Raw genomic sequence first — 19,454 nt, 5'->3', positions numbered from 1 at the left:
CTTTATTCCTCTGCTCCCCTTGTTGTATATTTTTGGTACTTTTAATCAGTAAGGCAGATCAGATTTTGATCTGTGTTTCAAAACCTAATCTGTTTGATATATCGCCTCATTATTTTTGTTTGTTGAGTCACTACTTTCGCAGTTCTACAGTCACTGGTGTGATCAACCAACATGTATGTATAATTATGTATTCATCCTATTCACAAGGTGGCAGTATTCTTGGAGTTAGTACAGGACTCCAGTTTCCACTGACTTGCTTGCTGAAGGGGGAGACTGCATGTTCCTCCCATGTGGACAAGGAAAAGGAGGATGGGAAGTCTGGATCTGGGGATTTTCACACATGGCCCCATTGGCAGTCCAGCTTAGAGGCAGAACAGAAAATCTGTTTGGAGAAATGCAAAATGTGCTATTAGTGTCCTGACTGGTTTGCCATTATCTTCTGACCTCGATCTCTGCTGTAAGCGCCTCCCTATGCAGTTTGTGGCCGTAAACATATATCACGTGGAAATGGTGTCAGAGGAATGCAGGTGAAATGGGGGGGATTTTCAAAGCTGTAAGAGAGCTAGCTACTGAAAGAAAGAGCAACAAGTCAAAAAAACAGCTTTAAATTACACAGCAAGTCAAAAAAAGTGATGCATTTCTCCAATCCCTTAAGTTATGGAAATGAAACAGATTTGAGATAGAATTGATCTTTCTTCCTTTCTCCGCAGCAAACCACGGAAATGGCTATAGAATTAATTTTAAAAATCTGAGCAATTAAGAGTAGCAAACCTGCTAATGTTGCTGAGGTAAGAGTTCTACAAGCTCTCTTGCAGCCTAGATCTTATTGAGGAGCAGCAAAGTCAGACTGCAGAGATTTTGAAAGCTTTGAAGACACACGTTGAACCTCATATTAATGTTATGTATGATCTGTAGGTGTTCAGTGTCAGAGCTTGGAGAAGAGAGAGATGTGGATCAGTACATGACCATACTGATGCATCGACCAGATCGTACCAATACATGTAGCTGTATCCTCAGAGTTCAGACGACTGAAATATGATCTCAGGGATAGGACTGTCTCCGGCACAAGAGAATCTGTCGTGAAGGTATGTCTTCTGAGATTGGAGAACCTTCCTCTCAAACAAGCCATCAATATATGAAGAAGCCCTGAGGTCATCAATCAGTAGCAAGAGAGTGTACTAAAGGCTGAACAGATGAGGCTTTGCATAATACTGAGAAACATTCAAAGCCAAATGAAAACAACAGATTAGGGGAAAAAAGGAATAATATTTGCAGAAAATGTTGCAGACAACACAACCGATTTGGGAAAGATGACAATGACAAGAAGTTGAATCACTCTGCACACAGGTGCTTATCTAGAAAGAAGCAAAACAAGCTTATAAAGATAGTGCTAAAGGGATATCAGCTCATGATTCTGACAAAATCACTTTATAGCAAAGAACAATTTGGCATTGTCAGGTCTGAAGGTGATGAATGGTTTGTGACAGCTAGAATGATGACTGCAGAAGCAGTGCATCAAGTGAATGTGAAATGATTGACAGGCACCACTGCTTTGAGCAGCATTGTGCCGATCTGTACAAAGCAGCTCAAAGTGGTGACACAAATGAAGTCTTCAAAAGGAAGGCTGAAGCTGAATAATGGAACGATACTGATCCCAAGAGGACAACTTCAACTGAGATCCAAAGCAATTGGAAGAATGAAGATCTGGAGTTCTAATGAACTGTATGCACAAATCCATAGGATCTTAGTAAAGCTTTAAAGTGACCTCACTACCCCATGCCAACTATTGAAGAGATTTTGCCATAACTTACACAGCAAAGGTCTTTACTACACTTGACAGGAAGGATGGTTCCTGGCAAGTAGAGCTGGATGAAAGCAATAGTTTTCTAACAACATTCTGGATGTTATTCAAGAGATATGGATGGCTAAGCATGCCATTTGGCATTTCCTCTGCTTCTGAGTACAGACAGCATAAATCAGTCAGTGGTCTCCCCAGACTGGAAACCATTGTGGATAATCTGCTAGTCAATGGTTATAGAGATACAGTTAAAGACGCTATTGCAGACCACAATCTGGTACAATTGTGAGAGACAGCTCACCAGATAAGCCTAAAGCTGAAGAGGAAAAAGATGCAATTGAAGATCCCTGAAGTCAAGTGCATACATCACATACTGACAGTGAAAAGAACTTCACCCAGACCCTAACAAGGTGAGAGCTGTGGCAGGGATGTAGCAGCCAACTGATGTGAAAGCAGCACAAGGATTGGTTAGATTGTGAGTTACTTAGCAAAGCTCTTGCCTAATTTGTTATTAGAATGTGAAGTTCTCACTGAGGTGGTAATGGTGGAAAGAACAAGCTACAACATTCTCTAGAATCAAAACAATTAGCAACAGCATCACCAGACATTCTACAATAATGCCAATAATGAAATGAACTTGCAGTGAGACAGGATATGGAGCAACCTTTATGCAGCAAAATCAACCATTAGCACAAACTGAATGATGCTACACTCAGATTGAGAAAGAGTGCCTAGCTATTACCTTTGCTGGTGAGCAATTTAATCAATACCTGCATGGGACCAATGAATGACTGTGGAGTCCAACCGTAACCATTGCATAGTATCCTTCCCAATCTACTTCTATCTGCTCCAAAACAACTCCAAAAAATGTTACTTTGTTTGAAAAGATATGACATACACACAAGAGAAATAGATGTACACAATTGACAAGCTGTCAAGAACAGCACTCCCTATGAAGGCACTTTAGGAGGCTAAGACAGTGTGTGAAATCTTCTGATTCAATGACAAGCAACATTTTGACATCCACTGGAATCTGAAAAACAAGTATCTTGCTCAAATCAAATGAACAATGCAACAACACGCTAAGTGCTATAGGATTAGTAATGAAAGGATGCTCTGAAATTACCAAAGACAAACCTGTTGCTGTAAGACAGTATTGGATGTGCAGAGATGAAGTGATGGCTCAAGCTGACATCTTTCACAAAGAAAATAGTGTCATTATCCAGAAGGAGATAAGAAAAAGAGATGAAGTGCATCTTTGCCAGATATCAAGGAATTCAGTCTAGTCTGAGGAAGGCATGAGAAGCACTGTGCTGACCGAACATGAGCAATAAGTTTAAGGACCAGGGCAGCAATTGGAACAAATGCCCAGCTACGGAAACTCATAAACCATGAACGGCGTATGACATGACAGACAAATCATTTCGAAGTTTTGGAGCAGATCTCCTCACTTTCACAGAAACCCATTAACCCTTCACTGTTGATTACCATTCTGACTAATGGGAGTTAGACCAGCTGACACCAATGAGATTGTAGAATGGCTGAAAGCACACTTCAATAATCCAGACATTGGGAAAAGTGCCGATGGCCCTCAGTGCACCAGTGAAAGACTTCAGCCAATTCATAAAATGTTAGGAAATTCAACACTACACAGCAGCCAGCAAATAGAATGGCTGAGGCAGCAGCAAAATTCACCAAGGGGGTCATAAAGAAATCAAGGAAATCACACGCAGATCTGTATAAGGCTATGCCTGAGTGGAGAAACACACTGACTGAAAGCACAGATCCTGGTCCACTCCAAAGAGTAATGTCACACCATGCCCAAGCTACTTTTCTAGTAGTGAAAGAAACTACTGAAGTCAGAAGTAATAACAGGAGTGAGTAGCAAAATCAAGGTGAAATAACAAAAAGCCAAATTTCACATTAATAAAACTGCCTTGCCATTGCCAGAACTGAGCTGAGCATTGGGTAGCGAGAAACACTCAATACTATCAACAAAAATCAGATCATGTCTCAGACCAGTGTAAAGTAGTTGAAATTTGATCGCACATGGTTAACGACCATATGGATTTTCACACTCACAGACATCTATGTACACCTGGAAAAGTTGTTTGTTTCATTGCAGACAGTGGATGTCACAACCAGCAGAGGAAAAAATAATCTTCAGTCCTGAGCATCCATTGCTCCCCCACTAACAGAAATGGCTCATCAACAACTGTTACCAAGAGCAAAAGTACTCACCATAGGAATGATACTCCTCAGATCGCCCCTAGGAATGAGCAGGTACCAAAGGAACAGCCAATGACAATGCACACATGAACCATTAGGAGCTTACATGATTAAAACCAATGTATGTAAATCATGTTCAGAGACTGAATTAATGAATTATAACTTTCTTTACAACCACGCATATTAGATAACTCGCAAGTGAAAACGGTACTGTGTAATTTTTTTTGTGTTTTGTTTCTAACAACAGATGCTGCTTAACACCACCTGGAAATGTGACAGTCTCTGAACTGTTCTTTAGTTGGTCTTCACAATTACAAAGGAGATTGATAAGGAGAAGATGGAGAAGGCGTTTTCACTGATAAAGACAATCAAAGTTAGAGACCATAAATATAAGCTAATCACTATTGTATTCAGTTGGGAATTCAGGAGAAACTTTTTCACCTGGGGAGTGTTTAGAATGTGGAACTCACTGGCACAAAGTAGTGAGATAATGAGCATCAAAGTAAGGAGAAGATAGAAAAAAATACAAGGGAGAAAGAAAGGGGAAGACATATGGATAGCATCAATAAATTGGGTAAGAGAAGGTTGGCTGGAGCATTAAGATCAGAATAAAACACAGTCACTGCTTTGTTTCTGTGCTGCACACTCCATGTCACTGTTGCCATAGTGACACAATAACATGGTGGTTTTGACAGCAACAATCTAACCCATAAAGGTAAAGCATTAACAATTTACCTGCTGTTGAACAGCTTTCTCAAGGAACATCCTTGCAGAGAGCTTTGTTTTGTTCAGATTGTGCGTTAAAGCAGCAAATGTGATAGGTTGCCCAAGGGAAGGCAGGGCATGAGATCTCCGTGGGAGGACAGGATAATAAATAATTGGACACCACATGGCTCTTCAGCTCAAATGCTCCAGCCTAGCCACCCTGCCAAAGATTTAATCCGTCAGCCCTCCAAACAAGTCAGCTTTAAATGTGGCTTACTGTTCTGCTGGAATGTAGCCGTCTGGCAATGGGACACAATCAACTCCAGCCACACGCACAGAGCTCTCAATCTCCCAGAAACTCAGACCCAAGTTTTCCCCATAGATTGTCACTTTAGTCCCACCTTCCCTGGGTCCTCGTATTGGTGTTATCTGCAAAGATATAAAGACAGATAAATACATAATCAATCAAGAAAGGTCTCACTAGAACTCTGAAATATCATAAATTACACTTTAAGTGTACGTTCATTTAAGCTTCACAATGTTAAGTGTTAATCAGAATGTGTGTGTGTGTACATATTTGTGTGTATGTGGATCTGTGTATGTACACACGGGGGTTGTATACATGTACACGTGCGTATGTACGTTTATGCATGTGTGTGTGGATGTATGTACGTGTGTACATATGTGTGTTCATACATATGTGTATGTGTGCATGTGTTTGCACATATATGCATGGTGTACCTGTATGAGCATGTGTATACATATATGTGTGTGTGTGCATGTCTGTGTGTGTACATGTGTATGTGTGTATACAAATACATGTGTGCATGTGTATGTGTATATGCATGTCTGTATGTGTGTACATGTATGTATGTATATGTACATGTGAATATGTATGTGTGTATGTGTACACGTTTACATATGTGAGCGTATGTATATGTATACATGTGCTTACGTGTATACTCACGTGTATGTGTGGGTGTGTGTGCATGCGTACCTGTGTGAGCATGTGTATACATGTGAGTATGCGTGTGTAAATACATGTCTGTACATGTGTGAGTGGGTGTATACATGTACATTGTGTGTGTACATGTATATGTGTGTATGTTGTGTATACATGTACGTATGTGTTCATGTATGCACGTGTGTACATGTGTGAGTATGTGTATATGTGTGTGTGTATGTCTGTGTTTGTGTGTGTACATGTACAGGTGCGTGTGTACCTGTTTGTGTGTGTGTGTATAAGTGTACGTGTGTGTGTATACGTGTTTATGTGTGTACATTTGTGTGTGTATACGTGTGTGTGTGCGCGTGTGTGTGAGCATGTATTTACGTGTACTTGTGTGTGAGCATTCGTACATGTATGTTCATGTGTGTATGTGTGTGTACGTGTATGTATGTGGGTGAGTGTGTGTACATGTGTGTGTATGTGTGACAGCGTGTATTCATGTTATGTATGTGTGTGTACATGTGTATGTCAGTTTGTGTGCATATGTCTACGTGTGTGTATCTACGTGTGTGTACGTGTATGTCTGTGTGTACACATGTATATGTGTGCGTTTGTGTATGTGCACGTTTGTGTGTATATGTCTACATGTGTGTGTGTGTGTGAGAGAGAGAGAGTATGTGTACACATGTACGTGTGTATCTGTGTCTGTGTGTGTATTTAATTCTCTCTCCCTAAACCTTTCAGCGTCTTCCTCTTGACTGAGCTTTTGGTAATCAGTCCCAAAATCTCCTTCTATGACTCCATGTCAAGTTTTAATTAGCAGAAACTCCAGTGAAGCTCCTTGAGACATTTAACTACATTAAAGGGAGAGAGAAAGAAAATGAGAGAAAAGGGAAGTGGAGACTTCAGTGGAATCTAAGAACATCAGCTTGGAAAGACAATGCAGTGAATATTTTTTAAAAACATACAGAGAAAATGACTAAATAAATGAAGTTGCAACAACATCCAAATGTGGGGAATGAGATTATGAAAGGAAAATGTACCAAGTAAACACAAGGACTAATAATAGCTAAAAGGTTTCTCTGGCGTGCAGCCTGTGTTTCCAATCCAGAACTGTGATCTGTCCTGTACAATGGTGCACCATTTCACAGGTGTGTCTCTGTATGAAAGCCACCTCCCCCCCGCCATTATTCATTAATTATTGTGGGTTTTTGTTTTCTCTTAGCTCCTGTGGAGGGAATGGGTCAGATCCACAGCTGAATTTAAAACAGGGATTAAAAGCTGGCCAAGTACAAAGCATGTTTCATCTGTCAAGTTTCCAGATCTTCTCCTTCACTGTAAGGTACAAACTGTCTCCCTCTCAGGGTTTATTACACCACACAGGTGCTGCTTGAGACAAGGTAGTCACTGTCAACCACTTCCTCTCTGTACACAGCAAGATTCTGAGCCTCTAATTATGGCTTTCCAAATGGCCATTTGCATAATCTGGCTCACAAATGGCAACTGAGATAATCTGGAAATGCTAGGGGATCTGCAGGTCAGCACAGGCACAGCATGGTAAATATATTGCCACATGGAACCATTCAGTTGGCACTCCCCTTAACCAAACACTGTCAGGCTCTCTCCCACACCTCTTTCCTGTTTCCATTGAGAACTCCACAGGTATAGTACAGGGAGAATTTGAGTACCACTGAGACAGGGAGCTTTGCTAACTGTTGCTTTGCCATGAGCCACAAAGAAACTCATTGACATCTCATATTCACAGAATCACAGAATTGTTATGGTGCAGAGGGAGGCCATTATGCCCATTCTCCCTGCATCAGCTCTTCAAACAAGCTTCAGTACCTAGTGCTAATCTTCTGCTTTTCCCCCATATTCCCGCACATTCTTTCTTTCCAGATAATCATCCAATTCCCTTCTGAATTCCTCAATTGAACCTGCCGCCTCTACACTTCCTTTTTCCAGCAGCCATGATGTGGAGGTGCTGGTGTTGGACTGGGTTTGACAAGATCAAAAATCACATGATACCAGGTTATAGTCCAACAGGTTTATTTGAAATCACTAGCTTTTGGAGCCTCGCTCCTTCCTCAGGACCTGGTGTTGTGTGATTTTTGACCTTTTTCAAACAGGAATAGTTTTTCCCTCTCTGCTCTATCCAGTCCGCTCATGATTTTGAAAACTTCATCAAATCTCTTCTCAGCTTTCTTCTGTCCAAGGAGAACAATCCCAACTTCTTCAATCTGTCCTCATAACTGACGTTTCTCATTCCTGGAACCACTCTTGTTAAATTGCTTCAATGTGCTCAGATCCTTCCTATAATGTGGCTCCTAGAATCGCACACAATACTCCAGCTGCGGTCTAACAAGAGTCTTACACAAGTTCAATATCACCTTTTTGTTCATGCGCTCTATGTCCTTATTAATCTGAATTAATATATCATTTATTCCATTTTTAACAAAGAAAACGTCTCTGAGGGTTTTTTCCCCCGCCCCCTCAATGTGAAGATCTAATCATTTTGGAACCTGGAATAGTTTACCTTAATGAACATGCAACCTCCTTCCACTTCCCAGCTTCAGTAAATCAAACAGAAGGCAAGTAAAGACCTCAACCTCAGGAGATCCAACCCGTCACAATTGTGCATTATTTGCCTGGTTATGAGACTATAAAACGAGGCCTAGTTGGCAGGAGGGGGCATTCTGGTCCCTGGAAACCACACCCCATTCCAGATCTGGAATAAACGACCACACGCTGACCCAAACCCCTAACTTCTCCAACTGCTTCAGGAAATTAAGCATTGCTACAGGAGATGGTAGTCCCTGAGCATTTTCAGAATTGCAAGAAACAGGATCACAAGAAGGGCCTGGGAGATCTCTGCAAAGCCTGGTCAATTTCATCACTCACACCCATTCCATCAAACAATGAGGTGTCAACCAACCTGTGACTAAATTCCACATACACAGATTCATTCAATATTCTTTAAGACTTTTAATAAACAAATTAACTCTAAATTCATTGCCTTGTTGCTTCTCCTTCTTAAGATTGCAAACTTTGGTTAGATCACAAAGTTATTGTGACATAGGACACCTCTCAAGTCCATCAAGTCCATGGCAGTATCTCAATGTTTTCAAAGTACATGCAGCCCCACTTCATGAACATCGCCTCAGAACTTATAGTTTCTCCAAGCCTCCCCTGCACTGCGATCTTATTGCAGCAGCAGCTGGCAATGCCGCTTGCTCTGGCCTCCTTCCTGCAAACAGCCGTCCCAGTTAATGTCCTGATCCTCAGCCTCGTCTTCATCCTCCCAGAATTGCTCTTGCTCCCTCATTTCGTCCACATCCACAACATTCTGTGCACCCACCCCCTTCCTAGCCAGCAGTGGCTAGGACTGAAACTACAAGCAGTCCCCAATTTTAAATGCCAGAGTCCAGGACACACTCCAGAGCACACACTAGTGAGGGGTACATGGGACCTCGAAGCAGAGGTTGGGGGCAGAAGTACTTGCAAGAAGTGGATCTAGGGCATTGATGCCCGGTGTGGAAATGTGGTCCTTAAGCAAGGTAGCACCTCATCCTTCCCACCCAAGGAGGGGGATCTACCGGGAATCTTTCCCCCCAGCCTCAAAATTGACAGGCAGGAAGCATCCCTTAGAGTGACCAAATGGGGCAAGTTGCGCTCAGTTTCACAAATTATAACCACCGCCCCACCAACTCCACCATCATCCCCAGCATCCAACACTCCACCCCCAAGCACCCCACCCTGTACATCCATTTCCAGTGGAGGACTGAGAGAGTGCTGCATTGGCAAAGGTACGATCTTTTAGATGAAGTGTTTAAACATAGCCCTTGCTTTCCACTCAGTTGAACCTTGAAGATCTCAAAGCACTATACTGAAGAAAGGCAGGGGAGATCTTCACAAAGCCCTGGTCAATTTTTATTTATCATCCAATATGAGCTGGCCATTACCACATTGCTGTGTGTGGAATCAAGCAGTGAGGCAAAATAGCTGTCACTTTTCCTCCATTATCATGGTGGCTATGCTTCAAAAACATATTTAATTAGCTGTAAAATACATTTGGGCTTCCTAAGGTCATCAGAGGTGCTTTATAATTGCAGGTCTCTCTTTCTTCTGTCTGTTAGTGCTATTCTAGCCGCACAAATTGTCCATTTTTAATCCCAGTTGAATTGGTTTGTAGTACCCAGAAAACTGCTACCTTGCCAGTCTGGACAACACTCAATAGTATCGAATTATTCCAAGTGGATCGGATTTCTGATGGTTCCTCTGGCACTCTGCCAACTAGGGATTTTGATGTTGCATTATAGATAAACTGTGGAGGGATTCCTCAGTGCTAATAGTGGTGAAAAGAGCCTTTCAAGAAAATATTAATGAATAATACATGATGATATTTCACAGGCCAACATTGCACAGATTTGTAACAGATTTTAAACTTTTAGCTGGTTTCAGAATGTACATTCTTAGCGTAAACAAATGCTTCCGTGGTGCCATATCCAAACATGACAGAGATATAGCACCTGGGTTAGTAAATAACTCACTCCACTTCAACTAGCTTAGTAGAGCCAGCAACAAGGTGTCAGGAATATTGGAAAATGTAGCACAGATCGGGGTATTCCAATCAGCTTCGAACCAGGGCAACGAGGAAATCTCCATTTCTCAATTGTAGAAGTTAAAATAAAGGAAAACTTGCATTTGTATAGCACTGTTATGCAACTGTTGTAATATATGCATGCTTCACACAGCAAGCTCCCACAGGCAGAGACAAGATGCATGATCAGACAGCATGCCTTGGTGGAGTTGTATAAAGGCTAAATTTTGTCCAAGGCACCACGGTTCTTCAACGTGTGTGTGTGGGATCCTTTACCTCACCTTAGTCAAATAGCTAAGCTGTTAGAGCTCTCAGCTCCACCTGAAAGATAGCACCAGTTACAGAGTGGCACATTCTCAGTCCTGCACTGAAGTGTTAGCTTAACCTCAGGAAGGGTCACGCGACCAAAAACGTTATCTCTGATTTCTCTTCACAGATGCTGCCAGACCTGCTGAGTAGCAGACCTCCTTCCCTGGCTGTCATTTGCGATGAAATAGATTTTTACAACAATCTGTAATAGTTGTCACAGCCGCCACTATTTATAACCCACCGTTCAGTACAGTTTCTACTAAGTAAGTTTAAGTCAAATCAGTTGCTTCGATAAGATTTGAATACATGTCCCTAGCCCTCTATCCTAGTCCTGGGATAACGAGTTGAATAATATTACCAATATGCCACCATTCCCTCTTATTAACTGAATTATACACTGACATCCAAAGTAAAAGGTCAAGGCATCAAACTTGAAAAGAGCATAACAGAAAGAGAGACAGGAAGCAGTGAAAATGTGACACCAAGCTTCAGTTTTACAGATTGTTTACAGGAGGGAAAGGCTGAGGGATTCTGAACTACTGGGAAACAATAGGGAACAAGATTCAGGAAACCCTGCATTGAAGATAGATGATGTGGGCTGGCTTTCACTAGGATTATGACACTTTATAGTGTCCTTTCTGCCTCCAAGGGTTTGATCCAGACTCATCAACAATGACTTGTATTCATATAGCACCTTTAATGCAGTAAAATGCCTCAAAGCACTTCGTAGGAGCACAACTGAGCAAATTTTGACACCAAGTCACAGAAAAGATATTAGGACATGTGACCAAAAGTTTGATCAAAGAGTTAGATTTCAAACAGCTCTTTAAAGGGAACGGGTATGAAGATGGAGAGGAGGGGATATTTACTGAGGGAAGTCAAGAACCTCGAGTCTGTGGTAACAAAAAACTTGACCATCAATGATAGAGTGATTGAGATCAAGAGCGCACATGAGACTAGAATTGGAGGAGCATGGATATCTCAGAGGGTTGTAATGCTGAAGGCAATTCCAAAAACAGAAAGGAGGCTATGGGGAGGAATTTAAAAACAACGATGACACTTTGTAAACAGATCTGTTGCAGGGTCAGGAACCCATGCACGTCAGTGGGCACAAGGGCAATGAGTAAATGGGACATGATCACCATTAGGACACAAGCAGCCGAAGTTTTGGTTAGTGCCATGGGATTTGTTTTTTGGCATTTAATGGAGCACAGGCAGGACTTGACATTTTAACCGGTGGCAATCTTTTCTCAGGGGATTCACTTGTGTGCTGAATTCGTCCAATGTTTTCTATTTACTCACTAAACAGGGAAACAGCAGCATTGTATTTGACGAACCCTACTCCTCCCTGGCTTGTCACACCCTCCTGGACAAGCCCCTCTCCCACCTTGCAATTGGGTACCTCAGTGATCCGAGGGTTGGTACATTTCCTGTTCGTTCCCGATGGCTCCAACCATTGCTCATCCGAGGCAGGACAGTCCTGCCTGAGGGTGCACCGTCCACCAGCCCTGCACCAGCCACATTCGAAATCAGGGTCTGCCTTCAGGCACAGGCCACAGCTCTCCCGCATCACACCGCACTTGTACAGGTGAACTGCCAGAGGAGTGGAAGGAATCAGCAAAACAACAGAGAATTAACTCAGAAGGAAAGACAAGATGCAAATAAATTGCAACTCATTTCAAAAAGAACTCAGTACGACTTCTGAAAGCGCTTCAACAATAAATTAATGACTGATTTTGGAGAGACCAGACACTGAACTGACCGGCAATACATACGTTCTGTACTTTCAGCTGGGATCCAGTCCAAATGACACCATGATAAAACTCTTCTCTCTCCACCAACAAGGAATAATCTCAAATGTGCAGCTGTACGTTGCATATACCACTATGCACTCTTAGTATACCCTATTCCTGGGCATTTTAACCCAGCTCTCTTCATGTCACAGTGGGTACATGCAATCCTGTGCCACTGGGACACAATGGGTGATAAAGTGCAGGAAGATTCCCAGATTGAATTTGCACTCATATCAACGGGATTTCTCTTTATTTCTCCGCAGGATGTGGTTGTCACTTGCAAGGCCAACATTTGTTACACATCCCCAACTGCCCTTGCGCTGATTCCTGCCATTGCAAGGGAATGGTTAAAAGTCAGAGCTGTGTATTCACATGTCAGCCAGATTGGGTAAAGGTGGCAGACTTCCTTCTCAAAAGGACAGGAGTGACCATTGATAGCTTCATGGTGACCATTACTAAGACCAGCCCTAAATTCCAGATTTATTCACTGACCTTAAACTCAACCAGCTGCCTGTTGGGATTGAACATTAGTCCGTGACATATACCCAGTAAGATACAAAAGTACAAAGGGACAGGAACATATCCAGTAGTAGAAGGATGAGAACTAAATTAAGCCAGGAGAAGACAGAGAAAAAGACAGCTCCCGTTCCTGACCATGTCTCATTTCTCGTGTTGGACAACCTAGATAAACCACGATAGGCCCAGGCTCAGCTGCTATGCTGTTTCAGATTAACTATATTGCTGTGGGTCTGGAGTCACATGCATGCCAGACCAGGTAAAGAGGGCAGATTTCATTTCCTGAACGACATCAGTGAGCCAGTTTGGTTTTTACGACAATCAGCAGTAACGACATGGTCACCGTTAGCCTTGCTTTTTATTTCACATTCTTACTGAATTGAAATTTCACCGTTTGCCATGGTGAGATTCAAACCCATGTCTCTGCAAGGTTAGTCTGGGGTTCCAACTCAATGGAGTCACCAAATCCCTTGAACATAATTTAACACCAACAGTGAGGCAATGGCTACTTAGATGGGTCATTGTCAAGATGCCTCATGTGAAACCCACATGCCACCTCTCATTAACCCACACCCCCATTCCTTCGGGATCAGGATGGGGGTTGCAGTGCCTGCCCACACTCCAGGATCAGCCCCTGGGTCTCTGGGGATTAAAGACTAATCTGTTGCAGGAAACATCTGGGAAGAAAGTGAATGGAGCGTTAGAAGAACAATTATGCATTTTCTTTGCACATGTTCATTTTACAGTTTGAAATGTATTAGAGGTGAATAGGGTTGTGGGAAGTGAATATAATAACAGGGATGTGCCCCATCAGAGTTGATTATCCTAGCACTGATATCCTAGCACAAAGTCCATTCTGGTAGGGAGCAAGTACCATGCAAAATCATATACCCATACTTTGCAGGAAGGATGAACCCTGCCGAGCTGTGAAGGTATGGTCTGCTCCCCACCACACCCTACCCCCACGGTTACATCATCTGCACCTCTGCTTGGCACAGCCATGGACAGTGCCATGAGCTCACCTTGATTGTGCGCTGGGTTGTCAATGCTGAAGTCCCCATTCCAGACCACAGAGAGATCGACAGGCAGGTTGTTGATTGTCGTCCCCTCGTACGAGTACTGAAACGAGAAAGTTACCAGCGACCTGTCAAAAGGTTCATCAACCATTCACCATTGGGGTGGCTCTGACACCACCTTTGGTCCTCGCCGTAAAGTGAATTCGATGCACGGGAGCAGGAGAGACAGCAAAGCCATGGATAGCGTGCAGAGACAACTTACTGGAGCTGTACACAGGCTGAATTATACGGAAAAGACTAGAATGAGAAACTAGAAGACTAGAAGAGACTAGAATGGATCTCCACTGAGCACAGACAATTGAAAGATGTAACTGAGGTGTTTAAACTTTGAGGCATTTTAATATGGTGTTATAGAATGGTAGAACAACAGAGAGGCCATTCAGGTCTGTGCTCGCTTCTGTGAAGATTAATCCAGTTAATTCCATTTCCACAGTACATATGGTGAAACTGGTTCCTCTGGTTGGAGATTCAGGAAAGAGAGGACTCAGATTTCAAACGATTTGTCAGAGGAGAGGTGAAGAGAACTTCCTTTAATGCAGTCAGTTGCTACAATCAGGATAGCACTATGTGAAAGGGCAGTGCAACTGAGTTCAGAGTTTAGATTCAAAAAGGGAACTGTAAAAATATTTGAAAAGCAAGCACTGGCAGGTCATTGGAGAAACAGCTGATGAGTGACTCACTGATATGAGAGAGTCAGCACAAGCACAAAGCTGCATGACCTCCTTCTGCACTGGATCTTTTTGGGAATTTCAGGCGTCTCTCAGGTGTCGCTGACAGTCATGTATTTAGTCTCCAGCTGGGCTGTGGGACCAGGCGTCTGTTACGCTCAGGATGAAACATGGGAAAGTGTGGCAAAGAGCTGGCCACCTATTGTAAATTATTGCACTAGTGGGTATGGGACACAGTTAATCTCTCAATCCACGGACTATTCTGATCCCATTGTGGGGTTTGAAGTGGAGGCTGTTCCCATATGCTTAAGCTACAGGCTGTAGACTCAGATTCTTTTTTAATTCCAGGATGACTTGCGGTGACTCTGCTGTAGGGCCTTCACTTACAGTCATCTAGACAGATGAGACCAACCCCAGCACTGATATGCCTCCACTTCAGTCTATTCTATCAAAGTAATTGATGTTATTGTAATAAAACAAAGAACTGTGGATGCTGGATCTGAAAAACTGAGGTTGCAGGAGAAACTCAGTACTCTGGTAGCATCTATGAAGAGAAAGCAGGGTGACGTTTCAAGAACAGTGACCCTTCTTTAGAACTCCCAAAACATCACCTTTGTTTTCTCTTCACAGATGCTGCTGAGTTTCTTCAACAATGTCTGTTTCTTATTTGATTGATGTAACTAGCTCCTTATGCAACATCTCAGTTTTAAAATTCTTATCCTCATGTCAAGTTCTTCCAAGGTCATTTGCCCCACACATACCTCTCTCTCCTTTCCACCTCTGTAACCTCCTCCAACCACACAATGCTCCACATTTATTTGAGTTCCTCCATTTCCAGTTTCTTGTGTGTCCTCCACACTTCCAGTAGAGCTTTGCCTTTGCTAAGGCCCAAGGTTCTTAATTTTTCTTTCTAATCCTCCCCCACCATCTACCTGACTCTCCTCTATCTAAGCCTCCACCACCAACTGCCTCTTCCTCCTCTATCTAATCCAAGTTGCTGAGGTTGTTGACTTGCTCGCCGAGCTGGCTTGTTTTTGTTCGCACATTTCGTCACCATGCTAGGTGACATCATAGTGAGGCCTCCAATGAAGTGATGTTGTTCTACTCCACTTGGAATTTGTCCTGTCGGGTCCATTATGGTGAGTATTGTACACTTGGACAATGAAGGCCATCAGTTTAACTGGGACATTGTAACCGTAGTAGCGCAAGCCAAACATAGACACACATGGGAATTCCTAGAGGCACGATTCTCCACCCATAATGCAATCAACAAACACATAGAATTGGACCCCATTTACAAATCGATACAGATCAAAACCAGAAATGACACAACTCACCTTAACGGACCAGACAGTATAAATTCCAAGTGGAGTAGATAAATTCCAAGGCTTCATCGGAGGCCTCATTGATGATGTTATTTAGCATGGTGACTAAATGTCTGAACGAAAACAAGCCAGCTCGGCGAGCAAGTCAACAACCTCACCCACAACCCGAGCTACAGATCTTTGCTAAAACTTTAAATCCAAGTTCCTGTTAAAGTGTCCCGCAAGGGACATATTTTGTACCTTGCATACAACAAAAACAACTCAGTACACAATCTGAACAATAAATTGTGGTAGTAACTTGAATGTAATACTAGCATTGATTACCCGGTGTGTGCTCACCTCACATGTTTGAACCATAGTTTCTCACAGGCTGCCATGACAGTTTCGGCCTAGTTCCCAGATTCCAGCCTATAGCCTGCCCACACATGAAGTTCCCCACCGAGCTGCTGTTTTCTGTCACAGTTAAACTAATGACAACAGAAAGGCTTAACCAGAAAGATGGGAACACCTGTTCAATGAAAGAAGAAGAAGTTGTGTCTTCAACTTTCTGTTCTGACCTTTGCTCAGGGTTTGATGGGTGATCGACAGATTCCGAAACAACTTTCAACTGTGAACAGCTCCTCTGTGAATCAATGGAGATCAATGTGTCTGCGAGCATTACGACTGACATGAAGACAATGCTGAAGAACTGCTCCAGGCAAGCACAGCCAACCCTCTCGAATCTCTTACAGTTGAGGCTTAAGGGAGATTAAGGGTTCTCTGAATGACTGGAATTGCTAATGTTGCACCAACAAAACTGACAATAAAACAAGGTTATAATTGATCACTAGACATTATGACAAGGCAACACTCCTAATAACTTCAGAGCAGGGTAACAAAAAAAGGCTGAGTAAATAACTGATTGGGGAATGAATGGTGGTTACAGAGGTAGGTGCAGACTGAGATAAGGATACTCTTTGGGACATTAGCAACCACGTGCTGAGAAGTTGTTGAGGATAACGATGAAAACCTGAATGAGGAGAATGGGACAATCTATGGAATCTGAAATCTTCCAATATTTCCTTTGGAATTTGAAATTTTTAACTCAAAATTCAGTAGTGGGATATATCACATGATCTGTAGAATGATGAGATTCGTTGCCTTTTTTCTTCAATGCTTTCTCATATCCTCGCATACCACGAGAAAAGGATTGTTGCAGAATTCAACTGTCATCCCTTCCACATCATTCCCTTCCTCAGTTGCCACTCCATCATGTCTCAAAACGAGATTGGCCAGCTTCCCTACACTCAGCTCTCCCGAATCTACAAATCATACAGATTGTCTTTGCGCATGTTTTCAGTACACTTGGCTCATAACTCATCCAAGCTCTCCATGTCCCTAAAACTCAGTTTTAAAATCTGTACATCCACGTTCAAATTCTCTACAGAGGTCTCAACCTCCATAAGTGGTTACTGAATTACTTATTAGCTGAAAATGTTTGTAATGTACTGTAAATTACATTGTGAATTTTGTCCACTTGGGGTTACCATACGCATATGTACCAGCAGATGGAGTCTATTGAGAAGAGATAACAAAGGAATTATGTCGAACAGTTTACAGAGATCTATTAGTAAATGTCTCTGCCTTAAATTACAACTGCTCTTGCTCCAAAAAAATTCTCAATATTCTAAAGAAGAATTTCTTGTGAAAAATAGGTGCTGACCTGTTTCCACATGGTCAAGAAGCTATTCTATCACTGACACACTCGCTGTCAAAATTCACACAAAACCATTATGCTTAATCTTATTGGCTGTTAGGTCAGCCCAGTTTGGAGCTCACAAGCCAGAGAATCAGAAAATTATGGATTCAAACACATTGCACACTGCTAGTCCAGGGAATTGTTACAGATTCTCTTCTCAACTGAGGTCCCATTGATGGCTCAGAAGGGCAGAGAAGTTTCTGAAATAACTCTACAGAGGCCGGTATTCCATCACCAAGTCACCCTTTATTTACACGTGGAGAGTCCTTGACACTGATCCAGCTCTCTCCAAGCCAGCTCTCAGAATGAACAGAGCCTCTGAAACTCCTGTTTATATCTGTCAGCCAGGGCTCCCCGATTGCAGCAGGTTAACAGCCCCAATCAAGGAGCTCATATTCTATGAGATCCACCTGGCTGACCTCATTACAATCAGTTACAGGTTCTGTGACACTTTTCAATGAAGAACTGGAGGTCAGGGCCAATGTAATTGTGTTTATTCATCTCAGTATCATTTATGACATGGTCCTACAGCATCCTAGTTGCCAAACATTGCTTCCATATGAGCCATCATTGAACTTCAAGGAACAAATTAACTGCTGGAAGCATTTTTATGAAGTGTTCAGCATGGCACTATATAAATACAAGTATCTCAATTTCTCTTTGACCAACTAGCTCCTCTCTCTCAGAGATAATGTACCTTTAAGAATTACCTACGGAGATATGTGTTTGTAAAGTGATACAGTGCTGTTGTACAAAGCAGTATCTGTGTTGTGCCTGAATCGCTCCATTGTGCATTTAAATCAGGTTGTATTAGGTGCACTGTATTTCAGAGGCAGCTGGAATTGCTGTAATTAGCAGGCCGTTCTGAAATTAAAAACAAAAATGTGCTTTGTTACACTTGATACTTGAGCCTTTTGAATATTCTGAAGAAAACAAATGGGCTCTAAAACAATACTTGGTCCTTTCATTTTCAGAATACTTTGTAGGTTTAAACTGGAACAAGAAAAGAATCAAGTTGAGATGTTTCTGGGTTAGACAATTTGTGCACAATTTTACATTTCACAGCAACCTCAAACTCTTCATTAAAAACAGAGTTTACTCAAATATATTCTGTTTTAATTAATTCACAGGATATCAGTGTTACAGTCTGGGCCAGCAGTTATTTCTCATCCCTATCTGCCCTGGAGATGATGATGATAGTGCCTTCTTGAAGTGCTGTAGTCCTTGCGATATAGGGATAACCAAACAGCTGGAAGGAAGGGAGTTTCAGGATTTTGACTCAGTGGCAGTGAAAGAATGATATTGTAGTTCCAAGTCAGAATGGTGTTTGACTTGAAAGGGATCTTGCAGGTGGTGGTGTTCTGCCACTTTTGTCCTTCTAGATGATAGAGGTGGCGGGTTTGGAAAGCATTGCTGAATGAGCCTCAGTGAGTCACTGCATGTTCTGGACTGTACACCCTGCTGCTACTGGTTGTTGGCAGTGGACAGGATGAATTGTGAAGCTGTTAGATATGTCGCCAATTCAGTGGGCTGCTTTGCCCTGGATTGTGTCAAGGTCCTTAAGTACTGTTGGAGTTGCACTCAACAGGAAAGTGTAGGAGATTAGAGATAGTAGGAACTGCAGATGCTGGAGAATCTGAGATAACAAGGTGTAGAGCTGGATGAACACAGCAGGCCAAGCAGCATCAGAGGAGCAGGAAGGCTGATGTTTCGGGCCTAGACCCTTCTTCTGAAGAAGGGTCTAGGCC

General features: G+C 42.4%; 1 protein-coding gene across 1 annotated transcript in view; it reads right to left on the bottom strand.

Moving 5' to 3' along the window:
• The window catches only part of LOC109919248 (plexin-A4-like), a 503,825-nt gene that overhangs the window by 311,278 nt on the left and 173,093 nt on the right, over positions 1-19,454 (bottom strand). Inside the window, exons 9-11 of the mRNA XM_048609992.1 lie at positions 13,922-14,018; positions 11,993-12,183; positions 5,010-5,161 (exon numbers count right to left, since the gene is read on the bottom strand). Of these exons, the coding sequence (XP_048465949.1) occupies positions 5,010-5,161; positions 11,993-12,183; positions 13,922-14,018 (440 nt within the window). The remainder of the gene's footprint in view (positions 1-5,009; positions 5,162-11,992; positions 12,184-13,921; positions 14,019-19,454) is intronic.

This window comes from Rhincodon typus, chromosome 22, assembly GCF_021869965.1.
Source record: "Rhincodon typus isolate 14 chromosome 22, sRhiTyp1.1, whole genome shotgun sequence".
In the NCBI taxonomy this organism is placed as follows: domain Eukaryota; kingdom Metazoa; phylum Chordata; class Chondrichthyes; order Orectolobiformes; family Rhincodontidae; genus Rhincodon; species Rhincodon typus.
Note: the sequence above shows the minus strand (reverse complement) of the source record. Positions and strands in the feature narration are given on the sequence as shown.